At 37.8% G+C, this 20,060-nt stretch overlaps 4 protein-coding genes across 5 annotated transcripts; all 4 read left to right on the top strand.

The window, feature by feature from the left end:
* Window positions 1-302: 302 nt before the first annotated feature.
* Window positions 303-4,042, top strand: LOC121754498. Its single transcript, XM_042149847.1, has 7 exons — window positions 303-592; window positions 1,402-1,459; window positions 1,915-1,995; window positions 2,163-2,198; window positions 2,507-2,746; window positions 2,830-2,971; window positions 3,291-4,042. Exons 1-7 carry the CDS (start codon window positions 417-419, stop codon window positions 3,782-3,784), a joined length of 1,227 nt encoding a protein of 408 aa, XP_042005781.1. The 5' UTR covers window positions 303-416; the 3' UTR covers window positions 3,785-4,042.
* A 143-nt stretch (window positions 4,043-4,185) lies between these two features.
* LOC121754503 (putative dihydroflavonol 4-reductase) lies at window positions 4,186-7,382 on the top strand. The gene is made up of 5 exons (XM_042149852.1): window positions 4,186-4,817; window positions 5,190-5,318; window positions 5,436-5,600; window positions 6,296-6,598; window positions 6,825-7,382. Exons 1-5 carry the CDS (start codon window positions 4,533-4,535, stop codon window positions 6,963-6,965), a joined length of 1,023 nt encoding a protein of 340 aa, XP_042005786.1. The 5' UTR covers window positions 4,186-4,532; the 3' UTR covers window positions 6,966-7,382.
* Window positions 7,383-8,362: 980 nt separating this feature from the next.
* Window positions 8,363-9,722, top strand: LOC121802636 (B3 domain-containing protein At5g42700-like). Of its 2 annotated transcripts, none has more exons than XM_042202324.1 (6): window positions 8,363-8,507; window positions 8,617-8,712; window positions 8,799-8,833; window positions 8,911-9,076; window positions 9,150-9,312; window positions 9,423-9,722. In XM_042202324.1, exons 1-6 carry the CDS (start codon window positions 8,373-8,375, stop codon window positions 9,443-9,445), a joined length of 618 nt encoding a protein of 205 aa, XP_042058258.1. In that variant the 5' UTR covers window positions 8,363-8,372; the 3' UTR covers window positions 9,446-9,722. The 2 variants fall into 2 exon arrangements, with proteins under 2 accessions (XP_042058258.1, XP_042058252.1); XM_042202318.1 differs by having other exon boundaries at window positions 9,150-9,356.
* Window positions 9,723-15,138: 5,416 nt separating this feature from the next.
* LOC121801393 (probable protein phosphatase 2C 12) lies at window positions 15,139-19,496 on the top strand. The gene is made up of 10 exons (XM_042200878.1): window positions 15,139-15,383; window positions 15,724-16,093; window positions 16,689-16,860; window positions 17,417-17,570; window positions 17,657-17,720; window positions 17,795-17,902; window positions 18,071-18,196; window positions 18,282-18,520; window positions 18,696-18,898; window positions 18,991-19,496. Exons 2-10 carry the CDS (start codon window positions 15,893-15,895, stop codon window positions 19,017-19,019), a joined length of 1,296 nt encoding a protein of 431 aa, XP_042056812.1. The 5' UTR covers window positions 15,139-15,383; window positions 15,724-15,892; the 3' UTR covers window positions 19,020-19,496.
* The last annotated feature ends 564 nt before the right edge of the window (window positions 19,497-20,060 follow it).

The following is a 20,060-nucleotide window of genomic DNA, read 5'->3' as shown; positions in this document are numbered from 1 at the left end:
TTTAATCATCCATATAATATGAAAAATATCTATCAACATTGTTGTGTGTAATACATGGAAATGAATACGAGTATTTGTGTAATAAAAAGTAGAAAAACAAAGGAAATTATAAAATAGGAAGTTGACTGATTGATCTGCCACGAAGCACAGCGTTCCGTGTAGTACCTAATCCAATATTAATCTAACATTTATAATTGATAATTACAATTTGACGAATAAGCACCGCATTTTATAAGCTTTATCTTTAAGCATAAAATTTTCCTTAAATAGTTAAATAAACAGCTTTATATACGTATAAATAAAGACCTCGATAACAGCAACCCCATCAAATTATCTTGAGCCCAGCAAAAACCTCTGCAATTTACAAAGTTCCACTTCCAATATCCGAGGAAATCTGATCCTGAGTAGTTCAGAGGATGTGGGGATTAGGTGGAAGTCATTATTGGGGAAGAAAGGAGAGGGGAAAAGTGGAAGGAATAGTTGTGGTATTTGCATGGATGTCCAGTCAGGAGAAGCATTTGAAGAATTATGTTGATATGTACTCCTCTCGTGGATGGAATTCCATTGTTTGCCAAGCTCAGTTCCTCAATTTGTAAGTTTCTGTTTCATCCCCTTTGTTGGTGCTCCGCAATTTGGATTTTTTTGATGATCTTGTTTGCTGAATTTTTAGGTTTGATGCTTGATTGAAGTTAGAATTTGTCTATTTTTAGGTTTAATTGCTGTTTTAGCTGTGTGTGTGAATTGTTAGCTTCTGTGCTTATCTGTTAGTTGGTTGAATTAGGAGAGTTAGGATAACTAATTTTACCGGTTTTGGAGTTTGAATAAGGTGCTTGAGGTTGGGGACCTCGTTAATCGAATAAATCTGGTTAATTATTTAACTGCAGATGTTTTTGAATCCCATTGGGTTTGGTATTGGTGATCGATTAACATTATTCCTTGATAAAGTTGAAAATTCTAATGGTTGACCAGGTGGTGGTATGTGTGTTTTCCAGAAAATGTTCTATTGAAGATAGCAAACCTCTGGGAAATCAAGCTATTCTCTAAATCGGTTTTCTAATTGAAACCGAACAAAGTTTCTTCGTGTGAAAAATAGGGTACTATTAAACTCTGTTGTTAGGTTCAGGTCATTTTATACTCCATCAGAATACTTGTTAAGTTACTTGTCACTGACTCATTATTGAACACTCCATTTGAAATGGAAATGCCTAGCTGTGGCGGGTGGAAGCTAGGTTGACTGTTTGATGTTAGGTTGAGCAAGCTTGATCCTTGCATAACTGATACGGAAGCTATTTTTTGAGCCTATGCCCTTTACTCTCTTATTTGATGGACATGTGTGCGCGCATGCATCTCTTGTTAATTGTAACTTGTAATAACAATTGCTGATATTCTCTTCGTTAGCAGATTCTTTCCGGATAAGGCTGCATCGTTGGCTCAGGAAATAGTTAATGAGCTCATTCAGGTCAGTTTTTATGAAATTCAGTGGCTGTTAAAGTTTTGTCTTCTGGAACTTCGAACACTCTGATAATAGATAATAGCGCTTTCTCGTGCAATCTGTTCTAAGTTTATAAGGATGTCTCGTACAGGAAAACCTTAAAGGAATCGTTCTGGCTTATCTGAAAATGTAAAATAGCTTTCATGATAATATAAGAATAAGATAACAATTTAGTTAAATGCACATAAGACAACCAACCTTAATAAGAAGGGAAGTTGAATATTTTATCAATTGCAAACAATCAATGATAAAAAACATTAGACCTTAATTAGGCTTTCCTGTTACTTGAATTTGTGAAAGCATGGTTGTCATACCAAACTCCTTCCTAAGAATAAGTGATGAAATCTGACATGTTTGCCAAAACTTAGTACTTTGTTTTATATCAGTACTTGATTTTGGTTTCCATTCCATTTCACCTGCAGGAATTAAAAATAAGGCCATGCCCCATCATATTTGCATCTTTTTCTGGTGGCCCAAAAGCTTGTATGTACAAGGTTCTCCAGGTAAATACTATTCTAGTATTCTTGCTTGTCTGATGAAAGCCTATATATAGGATTATTTTTTATATCTAATGACTTATTTTATCATAGAAACCGTTGATAACGAGTTCTTTGTTTAAGCTTGGCAAAATAATACTAGTAAAGAATAATCCTCTTCCATTTGGTTGCAGATAATTGAAGGGAAGTGTGAAGAGCAAATCAATCTGGTAACTTCATTGAATACCCTAATAATATTATGCTATATATATAATGTGATGTTTTTTTATCCTTATACTATGGTCCATATGTCTAAATATAGGGGTAGTTCACACTAAAAGAAACATTATGCAGAGTTTCTGCTTGTTTACGATGACAGGATAATCCTTTGCCTTCTTTCGGTGAAATTATGTTGCTAAAAATGTAAATTGGTGATTAGGAACCAAATATATTAAACAGATATACCCCTTCATTTCTGCATTGTACAATAACCTTGTCAAAGAGATTTACTCATATTCTGGTCTATTTTACCATGAAGGATGAATGTCGGCTTGTTAGAGACTCAATTTCTGGTTACATATTCGATTCTTGTCCTGTGGATTTCGTAAGTGACACAGGGAATCGTTTTTTTCTCCATCAAACTGGTCTTACAATTTCACGCCCTCCACTCATAGCGTCATGGATAACAAGTGGCATTTCCTCCACCCTGGACGCACTCTTTCTTAGCAGATTCGAATCACAGCGTGCTGAATATTGGCAGACTCTGTACTCAACAGTCGTAAGCATCTGCAGAACTTCTATTGGTATTAGTTGTCTTACTCTTTGGCTCATAGTGACCAGTTGTTACTTTGATGCTACCAGAGTTTTCGGGCTCCATATCTCATATTATGCTCCGAGGATGACGAGCTTGCTCCGTTTCAAATAATCTTCAATTTCGCAACTAGGCTGAAAAACCTTGGAGCTGATGTTAAATTGGTTAAATGGAATAAATCATCACACGTTGGTAAGCTTTTAAACATACCTGGTCTTTTCTCTCATTATCCTCTTGGTCCGTTCCAATCTGTCATACGTATATTGCGCTTGTGATTTATTTTTTAGTCATGCTGACAAATCTAAATGATATCTGTAGGTTCTATATAACAAATTTCACAAAAAAACTTGTGTAACACTGTCTTCTGTTAAAGTTAAACTCACAACTTACTGATGAAAACTAAACCCCGTCGGTTTTGTACTTTTCTCTGATCATGATTTCTCTCATACTGTTTGGGCTCGTGGATATGAAACTTTATAAACCACATTTTCCTATTTGCACAATTCCATAGGTCATTTTCGACATCATCCAGAAGAATACAGCGCGGCCGTAACTGAGCTACTGAGCAAAGCTGCTATTACCTATTCCCAACGAATACGACAACTTGAAGGCGAAAAGATGGGCATGGAAGGTGGACATGACGAAATTTCTTATCCATTTAACGGCCTAAGAAAAGCAGCTGCAATGTCAAGAGACAGCCTCCACCGAGTTAACCTCGACTTGAATGATTATTTTCACGTGCCAAGCTCTGTAGAGTATCACGAGGACAGGGATGTCGGGTCTATCCCGGATGAATCCAAAGGACGTTACATACCTCTGTCGAGCCCTCCAAAGATCAGCGCCCATGGCGTTTTAGGTCAGTTCCTCTTCGATGCTTGTGTTCCAAAGAATGTTGAGGACTGGGATCTGAGGTTTTCGCCCTCCATGAGAAGTTCTGCATTTGCTTCGGGGCGGAGGTCTTCTCCTTTCAATCCTATAAAGTGCATCCTTCGATCTAGATTATGATAGTTGTTCGGCTTTATTCTCCGGTGCAAACATCTTGCCTGTGAAATATACTCCGTATTTTATCGGTTCAAGATGGCATTCGGGGCAAGAATACGAAGAAATGCCAGATTATAGAGAGTTCTCCACCCGAAAATACTTGGACTGTAAGTCGAATTTCTAACTTTTGACACGATGTATAGTAATATCGTTCTCTAACTTGTAAGTTTTAACTGTGTATCACTGTTTTGGAGGGGAATAATGAATTAAATTCTTGAATAATTTGCATATCACTTCTTGTTACCTTCTCTTTTTATGAATGGATCAAAGGCAAGGCTAGCGGTGGTTCTGGGTTTCGGTTCTAAATCGACATGTCAGAATGTCTAACTAGGTGGCATGCCGGAATGTCCGTCTTGGTCTTAAGTGGCATGTCGAAATGTCTAACTACATTGTAGGGTAAAAAATATAAATAAAAATCAAATTACATACTACTCCCTCCGTCCGCCATTAGGAGCACCATTTTTCGGCGGTACGAGTTTTAAGAAATGTTAAAAAAAAGTGGTTGAAGAAAAGTTAGTGGAATAGATGTCTCACTTGTATATATTAGTTTTAAATACAAAGAACTAATTTTAGATCTTGGTCTAAAATGAAATTGCACAAAATATAATTTTTGAAAATATGTCACGTGTTATGAAATCGTAATAAATCGAGGACCGAGACACAATTTTATAAATAGATACCGAAACAGATTGAATTAAAATTGCAAATAAAAATGAAGAAAGTAGCATTGGTTACCGGCGCTTCCGGTTACCTTGGCGGGAGGCTTTGCCACGCGCTTCTCCACCAAGGCTACTCCGTTAAGGCATTCGTCCGCAAAACCAGCGACGTCTCCTCCTTGCTGCCGCCCTCCGACGCCGCCGATGGATCTCTCCAACTTGTCTACGGCGACGTCACCGACTATCCATCGCTCCTCGAAGCTTTCTCCGGCTGCCACTTCGTCTTCCACACTGCCGCCCTGGTCGAACCCTGGCTTCCTGATCCCGCCAGATTCACTTCGGTGAGCTCAGCTTCATGTTTTGATTTATTAAACGGAAATTAATATTCTGTTGAATGTTAATTGATGATTAGTTGACTAATCAGTTGCTTCTCCGATGTTGTTGGTTTCGGAGTAGATGCGAAGAGGATTAATTACTAGTCGTTAATCGGAAATTAACATGCTGTGGAATGTTAGTTGATGATTAGTTGACTGAGCAGTAGGTTCTCTGATGCTATTGGTTTCTGATTAGATGCGAAGAGGATCAAGTGCTAGTCGTTAAATTGATAGCTGGATTAATTGCTAGTCGTTAAATTGATAGCTGGATTTTTTATGTGGTGATTGGTTTGTAGTGGAAATGAAACATAGATTTTGTGTTGACTTAAAGTTTGTTAGGTTAATGTTGGAGGATTGAGGAATGTGTTGAAGGCGTATACGGAGACGGAGACGATCGAGAAGATCATTTATACGTCATCGTTTTTTGCGTTGGGGTCAACGGATGGGTACATTGCTGATGAGACTCAAGTACTAAAAACTCTGTAGTCTATTATACTCTGTTCAATTCAGTTCAGTTTAATGTTTTTAGGAGAAATATGGCTTCTTATTTCTGTTGAAAATTGTTGGAGAAATGTGTGTTTGTAGGTGCATCCTGCTAAGCATTTCTGTACTGAGTATGAGAAGTCGAAAGCTTTATCAGATAAGATTGCGTTGGATGCTGCTGCTGAGGGGGTGCCGATTGTGCCAGTGTATCCTGGAGTTATTTATGGTCCAGGAAAAGTCACAACTGGCAATATGGTGGCTCAGTTGGTAAGTTACTCATTTGCTTGTTCTAAGAAAGCTGGATTTTGGTTGTTGATTTGTGATATTTTCATGTTGTGGAAAAGGATGAACCTCTGCCAAGATTACAATGTCAGTGATTAAATTGAAACATGTTTGATTATGTGTGAAGCTTGAACTGAAAAATTAGGGATTTGTTACCCCTTTGGAACTGAAACGGTTTCCTATCAATGCTGTCTTTTTACTTGATTCTGTCTTGATCTATAGGTGTTTTCACACTTCTTGTGCGTTCTTTTGGTGTGAATTTGATAAAACTGTTCCATGTTAATGATGATGTGTGCTCGTTCTAATAAAGTTTGACCATGGAGTTTTTGCTTGGTGTCCAATTTAGGTAGTTGATTGTATGATAATTTCGTGCTGGTGAAATAGGATGAATTAGCAGTTGAGATTAAAATGTCAGTGGTTAAGGTGAAACATGTTTGATTATGTGCGAAGCTTGAACTGGAAAATTAGGGAGTTTTTACCTCTCTGGAACCGAACAGGTTTCTTGTTGATGTTGTCTTTTCACTTGATGCTATATTGATCTTTAGGTGCTTTTTCATACTTTTTTTTGCGTGTTTTTTTGGTTCGACATTCATAAAAGTGTTTGATGTTCATGATGATGTAAGAGGTGTTCATGTTCATCCAAATGTGTTTACTCTTAAAATGATTGCACTCTGTGGCAGCTTGTGGAACGCTTTAGTGGCCGGATGCCAGGCTATGTTGGCCAAGAGCAAGGGTTCTCGTTCTGTCATGTTGATGATGTAGCACAGGGGCATATTGCTGCACTAGCTAAAGGTCAGAAAGGTGAAAGATATCTTCTTACAGGGGAAAATGCATCCTTCAAAGATGTTTTTGATATAGCAGCAGAGATCACTCAGACATCGAAGCCTCAATTCAAGATCCCACTTTTTCTTGTTGATGCATATGGATGGATATGCGTCCTCGTCTCCAGAATAACTGGGAAGCTTCCCCTAATCAGCCCCCCGGTGAGGAACTATTATTTTATTTACTCTGTAATATTGCTCATTGTACGTGACCTGCTTGTCCTGCATAAATAGTTTCATTTGTATCGTTCCTACTATGCAATAGTTACTTTGTTAAAAAAAAGCATGTTTGCAATGTCGTATAACATAGAGTTGGTTTTAAGACTATCTATGATCTATACTGGTGGGCTTTTCGACTCACAGACTATATACGTATTGCATTGAACAGACCGTTGATGTTCTAAGGCATCAATGGGCGTACAGTTGCGAGAAGGCAAAGAAAGAACTGGATTACAACCCTAGAAGTCTGAGAGAAGGTCTCTCAGAGATGGTCCCCTGGTTAAAGAGCTTGGGCTTGATCAAATATTAGGCTATGCCGTGATAGCAGGTAAGTTGAATAAAGTTGTTGGCGACACTTAACTACTTATATTTCCCGAATGATCATCATCAACATATCACTGTACCAGTATCTGCCGTGCATATTCTTGCTAACTTCAGTCTCAGTTACATTCTCTATCTCCCAAGAGCCATTTAGTAGCAGAGCAATGTGCCTTCTGGTTTAGATTGATTGAGTGAGTGAGCATGATTGCAATGTTCATAGACTGTAAACTGTGTTGGATGATTGGATCTATTGACTGAGAACATAGTGACATTATATTCAACATTGGTGGAAATTCAGTCAAGAAAATTGGAAGATGTAAATGATAAGGCTATTTGTCCAAAAAACCATGGTCAAATTTCGGTTTGTCCCTCAACTTTATAAATCAGCCAAAAATATTATGTTGTTTGGATTTGTTCGCAATGATCCCACACTGAAATTTTTGTTGAAATTGTATCTGATATACAGTTATGAAATTATACGTGAACGTCACTGCAAGTGAATTAAACGATGTTGTTTATTCATACAGAAAACGACGTCGTTTGATTCAAAGTATCATCGATAATATCACAAGTGATTGGTCAAATTTATTCATTGTATGATCATTGTGAACAAATCCAAACTAGATGGTTTTTCCATGCTATTTTTAAGTTTCGGAATAGACCCAAATTTGACCTGACCATATAATAATTTTTCTGACAATTTTCTTTAAATAAAATAAGAGTAATTATGTTACCCTTAATCGTCAACAGTGAGATTTTAATAATTCTTCTTGATTTCACAATTGATACAATTGCAAATATTAGATAAATCATGTACTCATCATTTGGTTTACCTAAATGATTTGTTTTGATTTGAGTCTAAATTAGGTCGTACAACTTTACCATACTTGAATGCAAAAGAAAATCCAAGTTTAATTTTTTTAATGTAGTAACAGTCGCCACTAACCATATATATACACATTAATCCAGTTCAACCTAATACTCCCTCCGTCTCATGTTACTTGCACTGTTGTTTTTCAGCTCGTCACAAACTCCTTACATTTAATTAATATGTTAATTTAAGTCAAGAGCTCCTTTATTAAGTGATGTCTCATTACCCTTAAAATTCTAATTTAATTACATTAAAAAATCAATCCCAAATTTACGGTCTAAAATGAAAAGTGCGAGTAACATGTGACGGAGGGAGTACTATATTTCAAAATAAATCAAATAAATAATCTAAACACATTGGTAAAGTGGTAAAATCAATAAATTTATTACCGCAACACTCTGCAGCCATAACTCATAAGTGGGACTCCAACGGTCATTTTTGCCACCAATATTTGAACCAGATTCTGAGTATATTTCATTTAAGTTCAACTCTCTCTCTCTCTCTCTCTCTAGCAGGAAAGGGAAAATGGTGATGGCAAAGACGAAGTATGAGGCTGTACGGCAGCAGAGATTGGAAGAGAACAAGAAAAGAATGGAGGAGCTCCATCTCCCTCTTCTCACTCAAGCCTTCAAAGATGCCTCCTCTCCTAAGCCCTCTCCGGTTCTCTCTCTCTCTCTCTCTCTCTCTCTCTCTCTCTCTCTCTCTCACACACACACACACACACTCTGTATAAGTGTATCTCTCTCAAAAATAGGCCATTTTGATTCAGATGAAGAAGACCAAACCTCGGATTGCAAGGACAGAGCTTGTTCCTGTTAGAAGATCACTTCGATTTTCCAACAAATCAGCTCCCGAATACAAAGAGGTATAGTAACAACAATGCCTTTTTCACATTATGTTTTACTTCATTCATCTCTTTCCCTTCTCTCAATCTTCACAAACCTTCCACAGATTACTGTCTACGACCGTGTGCAGATTCCTAGAAGGTTTAATCACTAACCACATTTCCATTTACAAAAAATCAACCCTTTTTTTTATCTAACTTTGTTTCCAAAAACCACAGAACAACTCACAGAACGAGGGATTTCTCGAACCGCGTCTACGCCTCCAGCGAAGCTCGTGACATCGCAATGAAGAAAGCCGAGGAGATCGAATCGTCCCTCGGCTCCGATCACCCCTCATTCGTGAGGTCAATGCTCCCCTCCCACGTCAGCGGAGGCTTTTGGCTGGTCAGCATTGTGAAATTAATATTACCCTTTTTTCGCGGTGCTATCGGTTTGTTTATTAACCGGCAAATTGCAGGGGCTGTACACGGATTTCTGCAGGCGGAGGCTGCCAAGAAACGACAGCGTGGTTCAGCTGGTGGACGAGCAGGGCGAGGAGTGGCCGGTGGTGTACCTGTGTCGGAAAACCGGGCTTAGTGGCGGGTGGAAGAAGTTTGCGGTTGATCATAGCTTGGTGGATGGTGATGCTCTTGTTTTTCAGCTCATCAAACCAACTGTTTTTAAGGTATTTTTTGACAAATGCTTATTTGCTTTTTCAGTCTTTTTTGAAATGTGAGGCTTTTTTTTGTAGGTGTTTATAACAAGAGTTGGTGATGGTGAATGTGATGATAAGGTTGGAGGAGAATAGAATAGTGTATATGGTGCATTGAGTTATGAAGCTATTGGTTTGCAGACTCCAGTATTTTGGTAGTTGGAATTTGGTTGTGAACTCAAGAAGTATTTTGAGTCTGTTTAGGTTGTAATACATTTTTAATTTAGTGATGTATGCGTCATTAGTCCTATATATTTGTCGTGCCATATGCAAAACTTAATGGAAGTGTATTAAGGTTATTGGGCTTTTGATATAACAACTTATTTACGTTTTCAATTACTATAATATTCTTTTCTCGTTCCACAAAAATATGCACTTTTGGTTGGACATGAATTTTAATACACAATTAGTAAAATAACAGAGATAAAAAGAAAAAAATAATTAAAGTATTGTAAGTTGAGAATAAGTTCCTTGTTCCTTCTCATTAGAGAAAAAAAGTTTCTAAAATTATAAAATACATGCTTTTATGAGACAGACTAAAAAAAAGAATGCATATTCTTATGAGACGGGGGGATTAAATCACACCCCAACATCGTTTTTCTTGTTAGTAAAGTATGCAAAGTCTGTATACAAAGCAACTTATGAATATTTATATAAGGAACTCATCTATTGTGGAACATTTGCTATTGAGTTTTGATAAAATATAAAAGCATAATATGATAAAAAAAAATCAGCAACACAATTCAATTTTCTAAGTAGTGATATACCCCACATAGAATAAATAATTACCCTTTGCATTATGGACACACAATTATTAGAAACTTTAGAAACGACACATAATCATGAATACTTTAAAAAGAACTATCACTTTTCACCCCGATCATGCTTGCTCGACAAGCACAATCTCTAGTGAAACATCGGTATTTAACTTCAAAATATCGAGCGATGTAGGACGCCAACCCAAGCATAATGGGCAGTCTGGCCACTGTCGAACCTCGTACACACACTATCATGTCTTGGGCTATCCAACCAAGCAAGGGAACGAGTCCAAGTATAGAGGAGTATTTTTTTAATTGATAAGTCAATTAAAAAAGAAGACTTGAGCGGTGAGATCACGCGCCGGTGAGGCGATTGAAGGTTTTAGATAGGGAAGGCGCCGCGGATTTCGGGAATCCAGTTTGAGTGGAGTCAAACCCCAGCTGTCACCCAACCAACTAAATTATCTAAATATTCAATTTCTTTTACTCACCATTTATACATTTCAATTACTACTACCAATAAAACACGTTTAAAGAGTGAGATTCGGTATGATTAAAATCTTCATAATGACTATTAAAATGTTAATATAATGGTGTGATTTAAAATTTATGAATCAATTCAAATAAGCCCTCAATTAATTGGTTATCATTTATCCATATACTCATTCAACGTAAATACTCCTATAACAATTAACCAATATTGTTGGCCTAAAAAATTAGTAGAAAAATACATTAGTTGAAATTTTAATAACCTAACTATAAAAAAAAAACTATAAAGAAAATCCAAACAAAAAGACCCATACCTACATAGATCTCTCACTATAAATATCCCAACGTTATTATAAAGTAATATACACAATCATGAAAAACATAATAAAAAAACATAAAATTGTTTACATAGTTAATCTATAAATTTATCCATTAATGTATTTTCTTCAACTATCATTAAAAAAGTTTGGTAATATATATGATCAGCAAACACGTTATTGTGAAGATTTTCATGCAAGTCATCCATGTAGTCGCTTTAGTTCAATTCATTTATAATTAATGGATCTACACCTTCATACAGTATATTTCAAATTGACTTGATAAAAAATCTCTATATGACTATGGCACTTTTCTTATGTGTTTTTGAATAAAGTATAATGTACTCGTATAAATTAATTAATATAGACGAGATTGAAACCAAGACGTTTTGTTCGTAAGAGTCTTAGAGCATCTACGTCCATGCTCTTTGGCAAGAGCATGAATGTGAGCCCGAACCCATTTTTATTAATTTTTTACTTCCTGCTCTTCCCTAAGAGTACAACACCCACATCCATGATCTTCCGCAAGGACATACTCAAGGGTTTCACCATTCTATTATTCAATTTGAATAAAAACATTTTCACAATATTAAAATGCATTAAAAATACCCGGAATACTATTACAAATTACAAAAAAAAATAAAAATTACATAATTAAAATCCTAAAAATAAAAAAAATCCACTACTCGTGGTCGAATTTCGCCCAAATGTGTTTGATTAGGTCTTCTTGTAGCTCAATGTGGGTTCTGATATCACGCATTGTGTGTCTTGTTTCGATCATCTCGCCCACCGTCGTATGCACACCTCGGCGTGGGGGAGACCTTGCGGTTGAGCTTCCGGCTTCATACTCGCCGTAAAAGTTAGCCGCCCTCGGTCCTTCGTCAGCTATAATCATGTTGTGAAAGATAATACACGTGTACATGATGTCAGCGATATTTTTAACGTACCACAGCCGAGACGAGGCATTCACAATGTTGAATCGGGCTTGAAGGACCCTAAAAGCTCTTTCGACGTCTTTCCGAGCAGACTCTTGACGCTGCGCAAAAAGAACCCGTCTCGGGTCTTGCGGATTGCTGAACGTCTTCACGAAAGTCGACCACCTTGGGTAGATACCATCGACGAGATAGTAACCCATGTGGTATGCATTTCCGTTGACGGTGAAGTCGATCGCCGGTGCTACACCATTCAAAACATCATTGAAGAGTGGTGAAGAATAGAACACGTTCAAGTCGTTGTTGGATCCGGCAACACCGAAATATGCATGCCAAATCCATAGACGGTAGTCGGCGACCACTTCAAGGATAAGCGTTAGGCCGCCGCCTTTGTGGCCGCTTAAGTATTGCCCCGTCCAAGCAGTCGGGCAATTCTTCCACTTCCAATGCATGCAGTCAATGCTGCCAAGCATACCGGGAAAACCGTGGACAGTTTCGTGAAAATGAAGCAACCTTTGACAATCATCGGTGTGGGTGCCCGAAGGAATTCCTCACCGAAAGCAGAACGAACGCCGTCGCAAAAATTTTTGAGGCATAGGATTCCAGTTGACTCACCCACATGCAAATACTCATCGAAGAGGTCAGTTGTTTACCCAGTAGCAAGTTGTCGAATGGCACAAGTACACTTCTGCAACGCCGAGAGACTTTGTCGACCGATTGCGTATCTACGTGATTGAAAGTATTCAATACGGACGGACAATGTGTTGACAATACGCATAAATAACCGTTTTGACATGCGAAAACGGTGCCGAAAGTAATCTTCCAGAAACCGCGACTGGTCGGAAAAATAGTCGGCAATGAGCCTTTCGTTGGCTCCCTCCCGGTCACGAGGGATGTAGCGGCGAATTGATCTAGTTGGTCGAGGAGGAAGGGCGGGGATAGTGGCGGCGGCATAGGCTTCATAGGCGGCACGATATTGCTCATAGTATTCTTATTCTTCGCGCTCCGCTTCCGCAATGATATCGGTGAAATCCATTTTTGAATTTTTTAGAGAGGGTTTGAGTGAGAGAGGAAGATATAGATGAGTTGTACGAAAAAATATGAATAAGAGATAATTTGATGTGAAAAATGGATGATGAATGTGTGCTTTTATAAATGATTTTGGGATCTAAAAAAATTTAAAAAAAATTCAAAAGGTAATAAAACGGCTATATTTTTGAGAATCTGAAAATATTTGTTTTAAAATTTTTGGTATTATTTTTTATTTTAAAAAAATCCAACGGATAATCCGTTGGCGAATAGAAATGCACCACGTCGCCTGCTCAGTGGCACGGACGATCTCGATGCATCGAGCAGCGTCGTGCCAGTGGCGAGAGCGCAGCGGCAGACACCGCGTTGCCGGGCCAGCGGCACGGATGGCGTCCGTCCCAGCTAGCACCGCTGCGGATGCTCTTATAATGTCTCAACTTTGACAATCAAGCCATGCCTCAGTGGCATATTTTTTTTTCAATTACGCTTTTAATTTGTATTATTTTATACTAATAAATTAGTAATTATATGGCTATGAAAAGATATATAGCCATGCATATATGGAGTATATTGTACGTGTGACTATGTGTAATTATATGCATATGAAAAAAATACACTAATTATTATTATGTGTCATTGTCGCCTCATTAGATATAGCTTGTTTATGTGTTTAATTATGTATAGTTAATCATTTTACGTAAATGATGTTAAAGTCTTGGAAAACAATGGTTAATCTTATCTTCTTTGTTTTTATTAACTTATTCCGATTAATGTACAGCTTGTTGATTTGACTAATTCTAATTGAGAAAAAGTTGTAACTTTTTGTAGGAGATTGCGACACAATTTTTGATTTGATAATATTTCCAAGTATAAGGGTTTGTAACACCACCACGTGGGTGTTCGGTTGGCAAGATTAAATCTCATGATTAAATATGTATCATGTTTGGTTCATAAGATTGAACTCTTCAACTTAATCATAGATGGATAGTCTCATGATAATTAGTCATAGCCTCCCTCCTCCAACTAAAATAATCCCACAATTTAATATAGTATCATGATATTAGTCATGGCAACCGAACGCCACAAATATGTATTATACACCTTAGTTGGGACGGGGAATATTTTTTTATTCATCATCGTATAATCATGACTTATAAGTTATATATATTACTCCTCTCACATTATTTATAGCCGGCTTGATTTTTGTGAAAAAATTATCCACCAAAATATTACTGATAAATACACGAGATAAACCTTATTAGTTATTATATCTAATGACCCACATTAATTAATCTTTCTAGGACATTTATCACTTTAGGTTTCGAAATTGATTGGAAAACCTTATGTAATAACATAAGAGCCTAATTTTCTTTGAAACCGTCAATAAAAAAGTCTAGAAATCTCATTATCCAGATATTTTTTACTTATTAGTGTTTTCTTTTATATGCTTCCATTTGATAAATATCACTACTTGGTAGCCTTTTTATTATTTTATTTTTCTAAATATACATAGCAATAATGGAAGTAGCAATAATTTATGATGCATGAGGGGAAAAAGTTATAATTCAATCCGTCGTATATCGTTCACATTTAAATAAACATCACATATTTATTATACAATTTAAATTAGGGCATCCACAATGGGACGGATGCCCCGGCGGACATCCCAAAAATACCCCTGCAACGTCATAAGGACATCCAACTGCACTGTCACGTCATAAGGACATCCCACTATAAAATGGCAGACATACACAAAAACAATAAAAAATCGGGATATCCGTCAGGACGTCCGTCGTGTCAACGCAATGGAGGACATCCCAACGGACTTCCCGGAAAGCAGCGGAACTCCGTTGTCCGCAGCAGACGTCCGTATCCATATGCATGTTGCCTAATAGTGGACGTCCGGCACGCCGGTCCGACGTCCGAGACATTGTGGATGCTCTTAAATACAACGAAAACTAATGCAAGCCAAAATTTATAATTTCTAAAGCATTGTCTACGTGGACTGAAATAGTTTGAATGACACGCGCCGGCTAGGCGCGTAGTAAAAGCTGGAGAAAATAAATAAACGAACAAATAAATACATTATTTTTGACAGCTCAGATTCCAGCTTTCTAATTTGCCGAACAAAAGTATTTCCATTTCAGACATTGTCAACTTTCATTCGTCAAAAATTAAATAAAATTAACAAAACTTTCCCTAAATTCATTCGCAAATCGATTAAATCCAATTATCTCAATTTAAATCAATTAAATCCAATTATCTCAATTTAAATCAATTAAATCACACACATTTGATGCAACTCTGTCCCTCTAAAAATAGCAGCAATTTGCCGGACAGCTTCTTCAATTCACTCCTCCCCACCATTAACTCTCTCTTTCTCTCTCTGAGATACACTGGAATGCACAAGAACCGATTTTTATCGAACCCAACTACGCCGGGATCTGCGTTTCTTGATGATTGCAACCCGACAAGGTATTTTCATCGATCATTCGTGCCTTCCAAGTTTTTTTTTTCTGGGTGTTTTATTGTTTTTGTATTTTTGTCTTTATATGTTTAGCAATAAATGGGGGAGGCCAATTTATCTGTTTTAAATCCGCATCGTGCTGTCTTTTCATCAAAATCTCTAGCTGTGGGTGATTCTTATGCTGTCTGTGTTGGGTTTGCCGGAATGCAAGAGGATCTTGTTTGTAACGTTTGGCATTTTTTCGATATGAATTCGATTTATCCCCCTTTTAGTTTGATCACTGCAATTGTGGGTTTCTCTTATTGTAGATTTGTTTGTTGATTGGAATTTTCAATTTTGTGTGTGTAGGATTTATTTGGATTTGTGTTGATTGAATCCGGTGGAATTGGCACTGATTAAGAGAGAGGGGAGGTTTTGTTTTTCTGTGAAAAGGGATTTCATTTTTGGGATTTGGTGAAGGAAAAGGAAGGGACGAAAAGGGGGAATTTATTGGTATTAGGAAGGGGAGAGCATAGCAATGTTGTCTAAGAGTGGTGACCATCAGACTGTCCCTTTATCGGTGTTGTTGAAACGGGAGCTTGCGAATGAGAAGATCGAGAGGCCGGAGATCACACACGGCCAGGCCAGTCAGAGCAAGAAAGGCGAGGACTTGACCTTTATCAAGACTGAATGCCAACGAGTCTTAGGCGATGGAGTCACCACGTACTCTGTTTTTGCGGTATACTGCCATCACCCTTTGCCTCTATTTATTGCATAAATATAGTTGTTGGTTGGTTCTTGTTACGGAGGATTGGAGTTTTCATTTCATGAGGAATTTGTAAAAATAGACAGTGTCTAAAATGTTAGTTGCTGCGTCTTTAATTCTTTATTTTAAGGATTTTTTATGCGGGAAAATGGACTATATGGATGAAAGATAGTGTTCAGATTGAAAAAAATGGATCAGACTAGTCTGAGTTCATTGATATGGAAGAAATTGCTGATTATCGAGCTTTTTTGGCTTTCGGTCGCCTCCATTTCACTTCATATCATAAAGTCGTGATCTTTTCACGAGTGGCTTTTCTCATAAAAGGTAGCAGTGTTCGGAGATTCGAATGTGAAAATCGTACTTTTTAGTTATCGGAATTAAATAACAGGATTAACTTACTGACACGTCATATTTGCTATGTGAGCATATGGTGGAAACTTTTCTCCCATGCTTTGTAGTGATTATCGAAAGCTATTACATATGCCAAAATTGGTAGTTTATAGTCTTTTGTTTTTTTTAAAAAAAATTCTCACCAGTATTAATATTTTTTCCAAATTCTTGTTTGTAGTTATTTGATGGTCATAATGGATCTGCAGCTGCAATCTATTCGAAGGAGAATCTCTTGAATAATGTTTTGAATGCTATTCCACAAGATCTTAACAGTGAAGAGTGGGTGGCGGCTTTACCCAGGGCTTTAGTTGCAGGGTTTGTCAAAACGGACAAAGATTTCCAGGAAAGAGGTATAAGTGTTTTTCTAGCACGCAATCTGACAGAGTAAGATTTAGTTGTAGAATTGATTGGCAGAACATTAATTTGCATCGGACACATTAGAAGTTGAGCTGGATCCATTAAAAATGGAAAAGGTTTTGGATTTTGAAATTCAGTAATTGGAAGCTTTTGAAGAACTGTTATAAATATTAACTATGTGTATCCATATATTAATGTGAAATAGTAAAAGATCCAGCTTTAAATGGAGAATCTTTATTGTTCAAGTGCGAATCGAGAATCTTTATCGTTCAAGCGCAAATTGAGAATCTTTATTGTTCAATCGCATATCTGCATTTCTTTCAGCTTTCATATGGAAAAATCTGCTACGTATATTATAATCTTTCAGTTTGCATATGGAAAAATTTTGCTGCATATATTATACGGAGTAGTAAATGACTTCAGTCAGTAGGACTTCGAATAAACTTGTCTGCTTTAAGTATTATCGTATGCATATGGCATAATGCTTTGATACATTCTCTCTATCCCTCTTTCTGCAAATGGATGCTAATTCGTGCCTTTTGTTCTCAGCTCGAACTTCAGGAACAACGGTAACCTTTGTAATGATAGAGGGATGGGTCTTAACTGTTGCTTCAGTTGGTGATTCTCGTGGTGTGCTTGAATCAGCTGAAGGGGCGATATATTATCTCTCGGCAGATCATAGACTTGAATGCAGTGAAGAAGAGTATGCACTTTACCATTATTAGCCAATACGCAATTTCCTTGGTGTTTTTACTATAAAACCCAGTTCTCTGATTAATTACGGAACAGGAGGGAACGGATAACTGCAAGTGGCGGTGAAGTTGGACGCCTCAATACTGGAGGTGGCACAGAGGTACCTACACTTTAGGCTTACTTTTCTATTAAGTCGAGATATAGATTTTTAACGGATGCTTTGGTGCTATGCAGATTGGTCCATTGAGATGTTGGCCCGGTGGCTTGTGTCTTTCACGATCCATTGGTGATATGGATGTTGGGGAGTACATTGTTCCTGTACCTCATGTGAAGCAAGTCAAGGTCTGTTTGCTTCATAATATATATTTCCTGTGACAACCTTATTACACGAGAAAAAAACTATGTTACGGAAACACTACATGTTACCTAATCGAATGGAATATCAGAGATACTACTTATTTCTCTCTGTTCTTGTTGGTCATTTGATCTCATTTCATTTGTGACGAGCAGCTATCATCAACTGGTGGAAGGCTTATTGTCTCGAGCGATGGTGTTTGGGATGCAATATCCGCAGAAACAGCTTTTGAGTGTTGCAGAGGAATGCCGCCAGACGCTGCAGCTTCACAGATTGTCAAAGTAATTATAACTTTTTTGTTTTTCTTACATATTTCATATACAACCTTTATATGGTTATCTGAGTGTTCAATTTTCGTGGGTGAAGGAAGCCGTACAGGTGAAAGGGCTTCGAGATGATACAACGTGTATCGTTGTAGACATACTCCCTCCCGAGAAGCACGACCCGCCAAAAGTACCCCCTAAGAAGCAAGGGAAAAGAGGCATCAAGTCTATGTTCCGGAAGAAGTCCTCGGAGTCAACTTCTCTCCCCGAAAAGGAAGAACACGTTGAAATAGATACGGTGGAGGAAATGTTTGAGGAAGGATCTGCCTTCCTATCGGAAAGGTAATATTTTTCTATTCCCAAACGATGGAATCTTGTCCCAAACCGTCTGATGTATCTATACATGGATTTAAACACAACCAAAATTACAAATAGACCACTCGCTAGGACTTGGATCCGTATACGGGTTCTGTTTAGTGGATCTTGATTCGTTCATTGTGTGGTGCACACTGCACAGGTTGGACTCGAAGTACCCGGTGTGCAACATGTTCAAGCTGTTCGTATGTGCCGTTTGCCAAGCGGAGATAAAACCCGGAGAGGGCATTTCAATACACTCAGGAACAACCGATTTGAAAAAGTTACGGCCTTGGGACGGCCCTTTCCTCTGCACGAGCTGCCAAGTGAAGAAAGACGCCATGGAAGGGAAAAGAGCTTCCAGAGGTACACCTTCACTCTGTTTCTCAACTCCAACGAAAACATTTTTCGCGTTCTTGCAACGTAGTCATTTCTTTCGTATTTCTCCTTTTCACCAGGTTCTAGGTATAGTAGTGGAAGTGACTAGTTGATATCGTTCATCCCTCATAATACTGAGTGTTCAAACGGACTATAACAATGAAGCCCGTTGCATGACAAGAACCAACTCTACTATCTGTGTTGCTATAAGCTAGTAAGGGTAATTGGAACCGCTGTTGTGAATAGCTAAGATGAAGACCATGTTTTTACTTCTTTTTTTCGGGTTTGGAATTGAAGATGATGAAGTTCTACACGCGCTTGATGAGCAACGGATAACTTCCCTTAAATCCTGCCCGAAACGAGTAAGTCTCCTTGTGTACAATCGTCGTAGACTAGACCAGAGATAACTTATTTGTTGATCCAGTTCATTAATTACCCCTCAGAGCTAACAAGTGAAAAAACTATCACCATTGTAATATTTCACTAGAGTTTGTTAGGTTTTTACTTGTCTTGGACAACATTATTTCTTGATGTAACATTGTTTCATATTCTTTCTTCCTTCAAAATAAGGGTTATTGTGGGCCAAGATACGAGTTCGGGTCCGGATTTTGACCCGTTAGACAGTCCGACACAAGTTTTTTGTGTGCTTTACGCATCTTTCTTTCGACATCTGGCTTTTCTCGTCGCGGTGCAGACGATGTCGTTGTCAAGATTGGCATTAAATATAAAGGCATAGTCTCTTGCCACTTTTTGACTTGATATTGAAAGTGACAAATGAAGAATAGTTCCTTCAATAAAACATATTCTTTTTCAAAACACTTTTGTTACAAAATGGTTCATGCTTCCATTTTGCCTCAATGAAAGATCAAATGGTCCTCACCAACCCCCCCAACTCATGGTCGTTGAACCCCATCGCCTCTAACGTTCCAAACAGTGTTTCGTCTTCCATGGTCGGCTCTGGGAAAAGTTTGGCTCCGGTGCCGGAATCTTGAAAATGAATGGTAGAGAAGAGCAAACATGAGATATCACAATCATGCCTTGTCAATAGCCACTAGAAATAGTTGTGAACTCTCTTCGGACAGAAGGGAAAGAGTTATAGGAAGACAAGGTAGCAAGCAACGTGAATTAAGACAAGAAACCTTTGCTCTTA

The sequence above is a fragment of the Salvia splendens genome, chromosome 1, assembly GCF_004379255.2.
Source record: "Salvia splendens isolate huo1 chromosome 1, SspV2, whole genome shotgun sequence".
Taxonomy (NCBI): domain Eukaryota; kingdom Viridiplantae; phylum Streptophyta; class Magnoliopsida; order Lamiales; family Lamiaceae; genus Salvia; species Salvia splendens.
Note: the sequence above shows the minus strand (reverse complement) of the source record. Positions and strands in the feature narration are given on the sequence as shown.

Bases quoted from the DNA above. Each gene is read 5' to 3' on its own strand.
- LOC121801393 (XM_042200878.1), top strand. From the start codon at position 15,893: ATGTTGTCTAAGAGTGGTGACCATCAGACTGTCCCTTTATCGGTGTTG. The intron at 17,571-17,656 runs GTATGCACTTTA...ATTACGGAACAG, and splicing joins CTTGAATGCAGTGAAGAAGA to GAGGGAACGGATAACTGCAA. The intron at 18,899-18,990 runs GTACACCTTCAC...CCTTTTCACCAG, and splicing joins AGGGAAAAGAGCTTCCAGAG to GTTCTAGGTATAGTAGTGGA.
- LOC121754498 (XM_042149847.1), top strand. From the start codon at position 417: ATGTGGGGATTAGGTGGAAGTCATTATTGGGGAAGAAAGGAGAGGGGA. The intron at 593-1,401 runs GTAAGTTTCTGT...CTTCGTTAGCAG, and splicing joins CAAGCTCAGTTCCTCAATTT to ATTCTTTCCGGATAAGGCTG. The intron at 1,996-2,162 runs GTAAATACTATT...ATTTGGTTGCAG, and splicing joins GTATGTACAAGGTTCTCCAG to ATAATTGAAGGGAAGTGTGA.
- LOC121754503 (XM_042149852.1), top strand. From the start codon at position 4,533: ATGAAGAAAGTAGCATTGGTTACCGGCGCTTCCGGTTACCTTGGCGGG. The intron at 4,818-5,189 runs GTGAGCTCAGCT...AAAGTTTGTTAG, and splicing joins ATCCCGCCAGATTCACTTCG to GTTAATGTTGGAGGATTGAG. The intron at 5,319-5,435 runs GTACTAAAAACT...GTGTGTTTGTAG, and splicing joins ACATTGCTGATGAGACTCAA to GTGCATCCTGCTAAGCATTT.
- LOC121802636 (XM_042202318.1), top strand. From the start codon at position 8,373: ATGGTGATGGCAAAGACGAAGTATGAGGCTGTACGGCAGCAGAGATTG. The intron at 8,508-8,616 runs GTTCTCTCTCTC...ATTTTGATTCAG, and splicing joins CCTCTCCTAAGCCCTCTCCG to ATGAAGAAGACCAAACCTCG. The intron at 8,834-8,910 runs GTTTAATCACTA...CAAAAACCACAG, and splicing joins CGTGTGCAGATTCCTAGAAG to AACAACTCACAGAACGAGGG.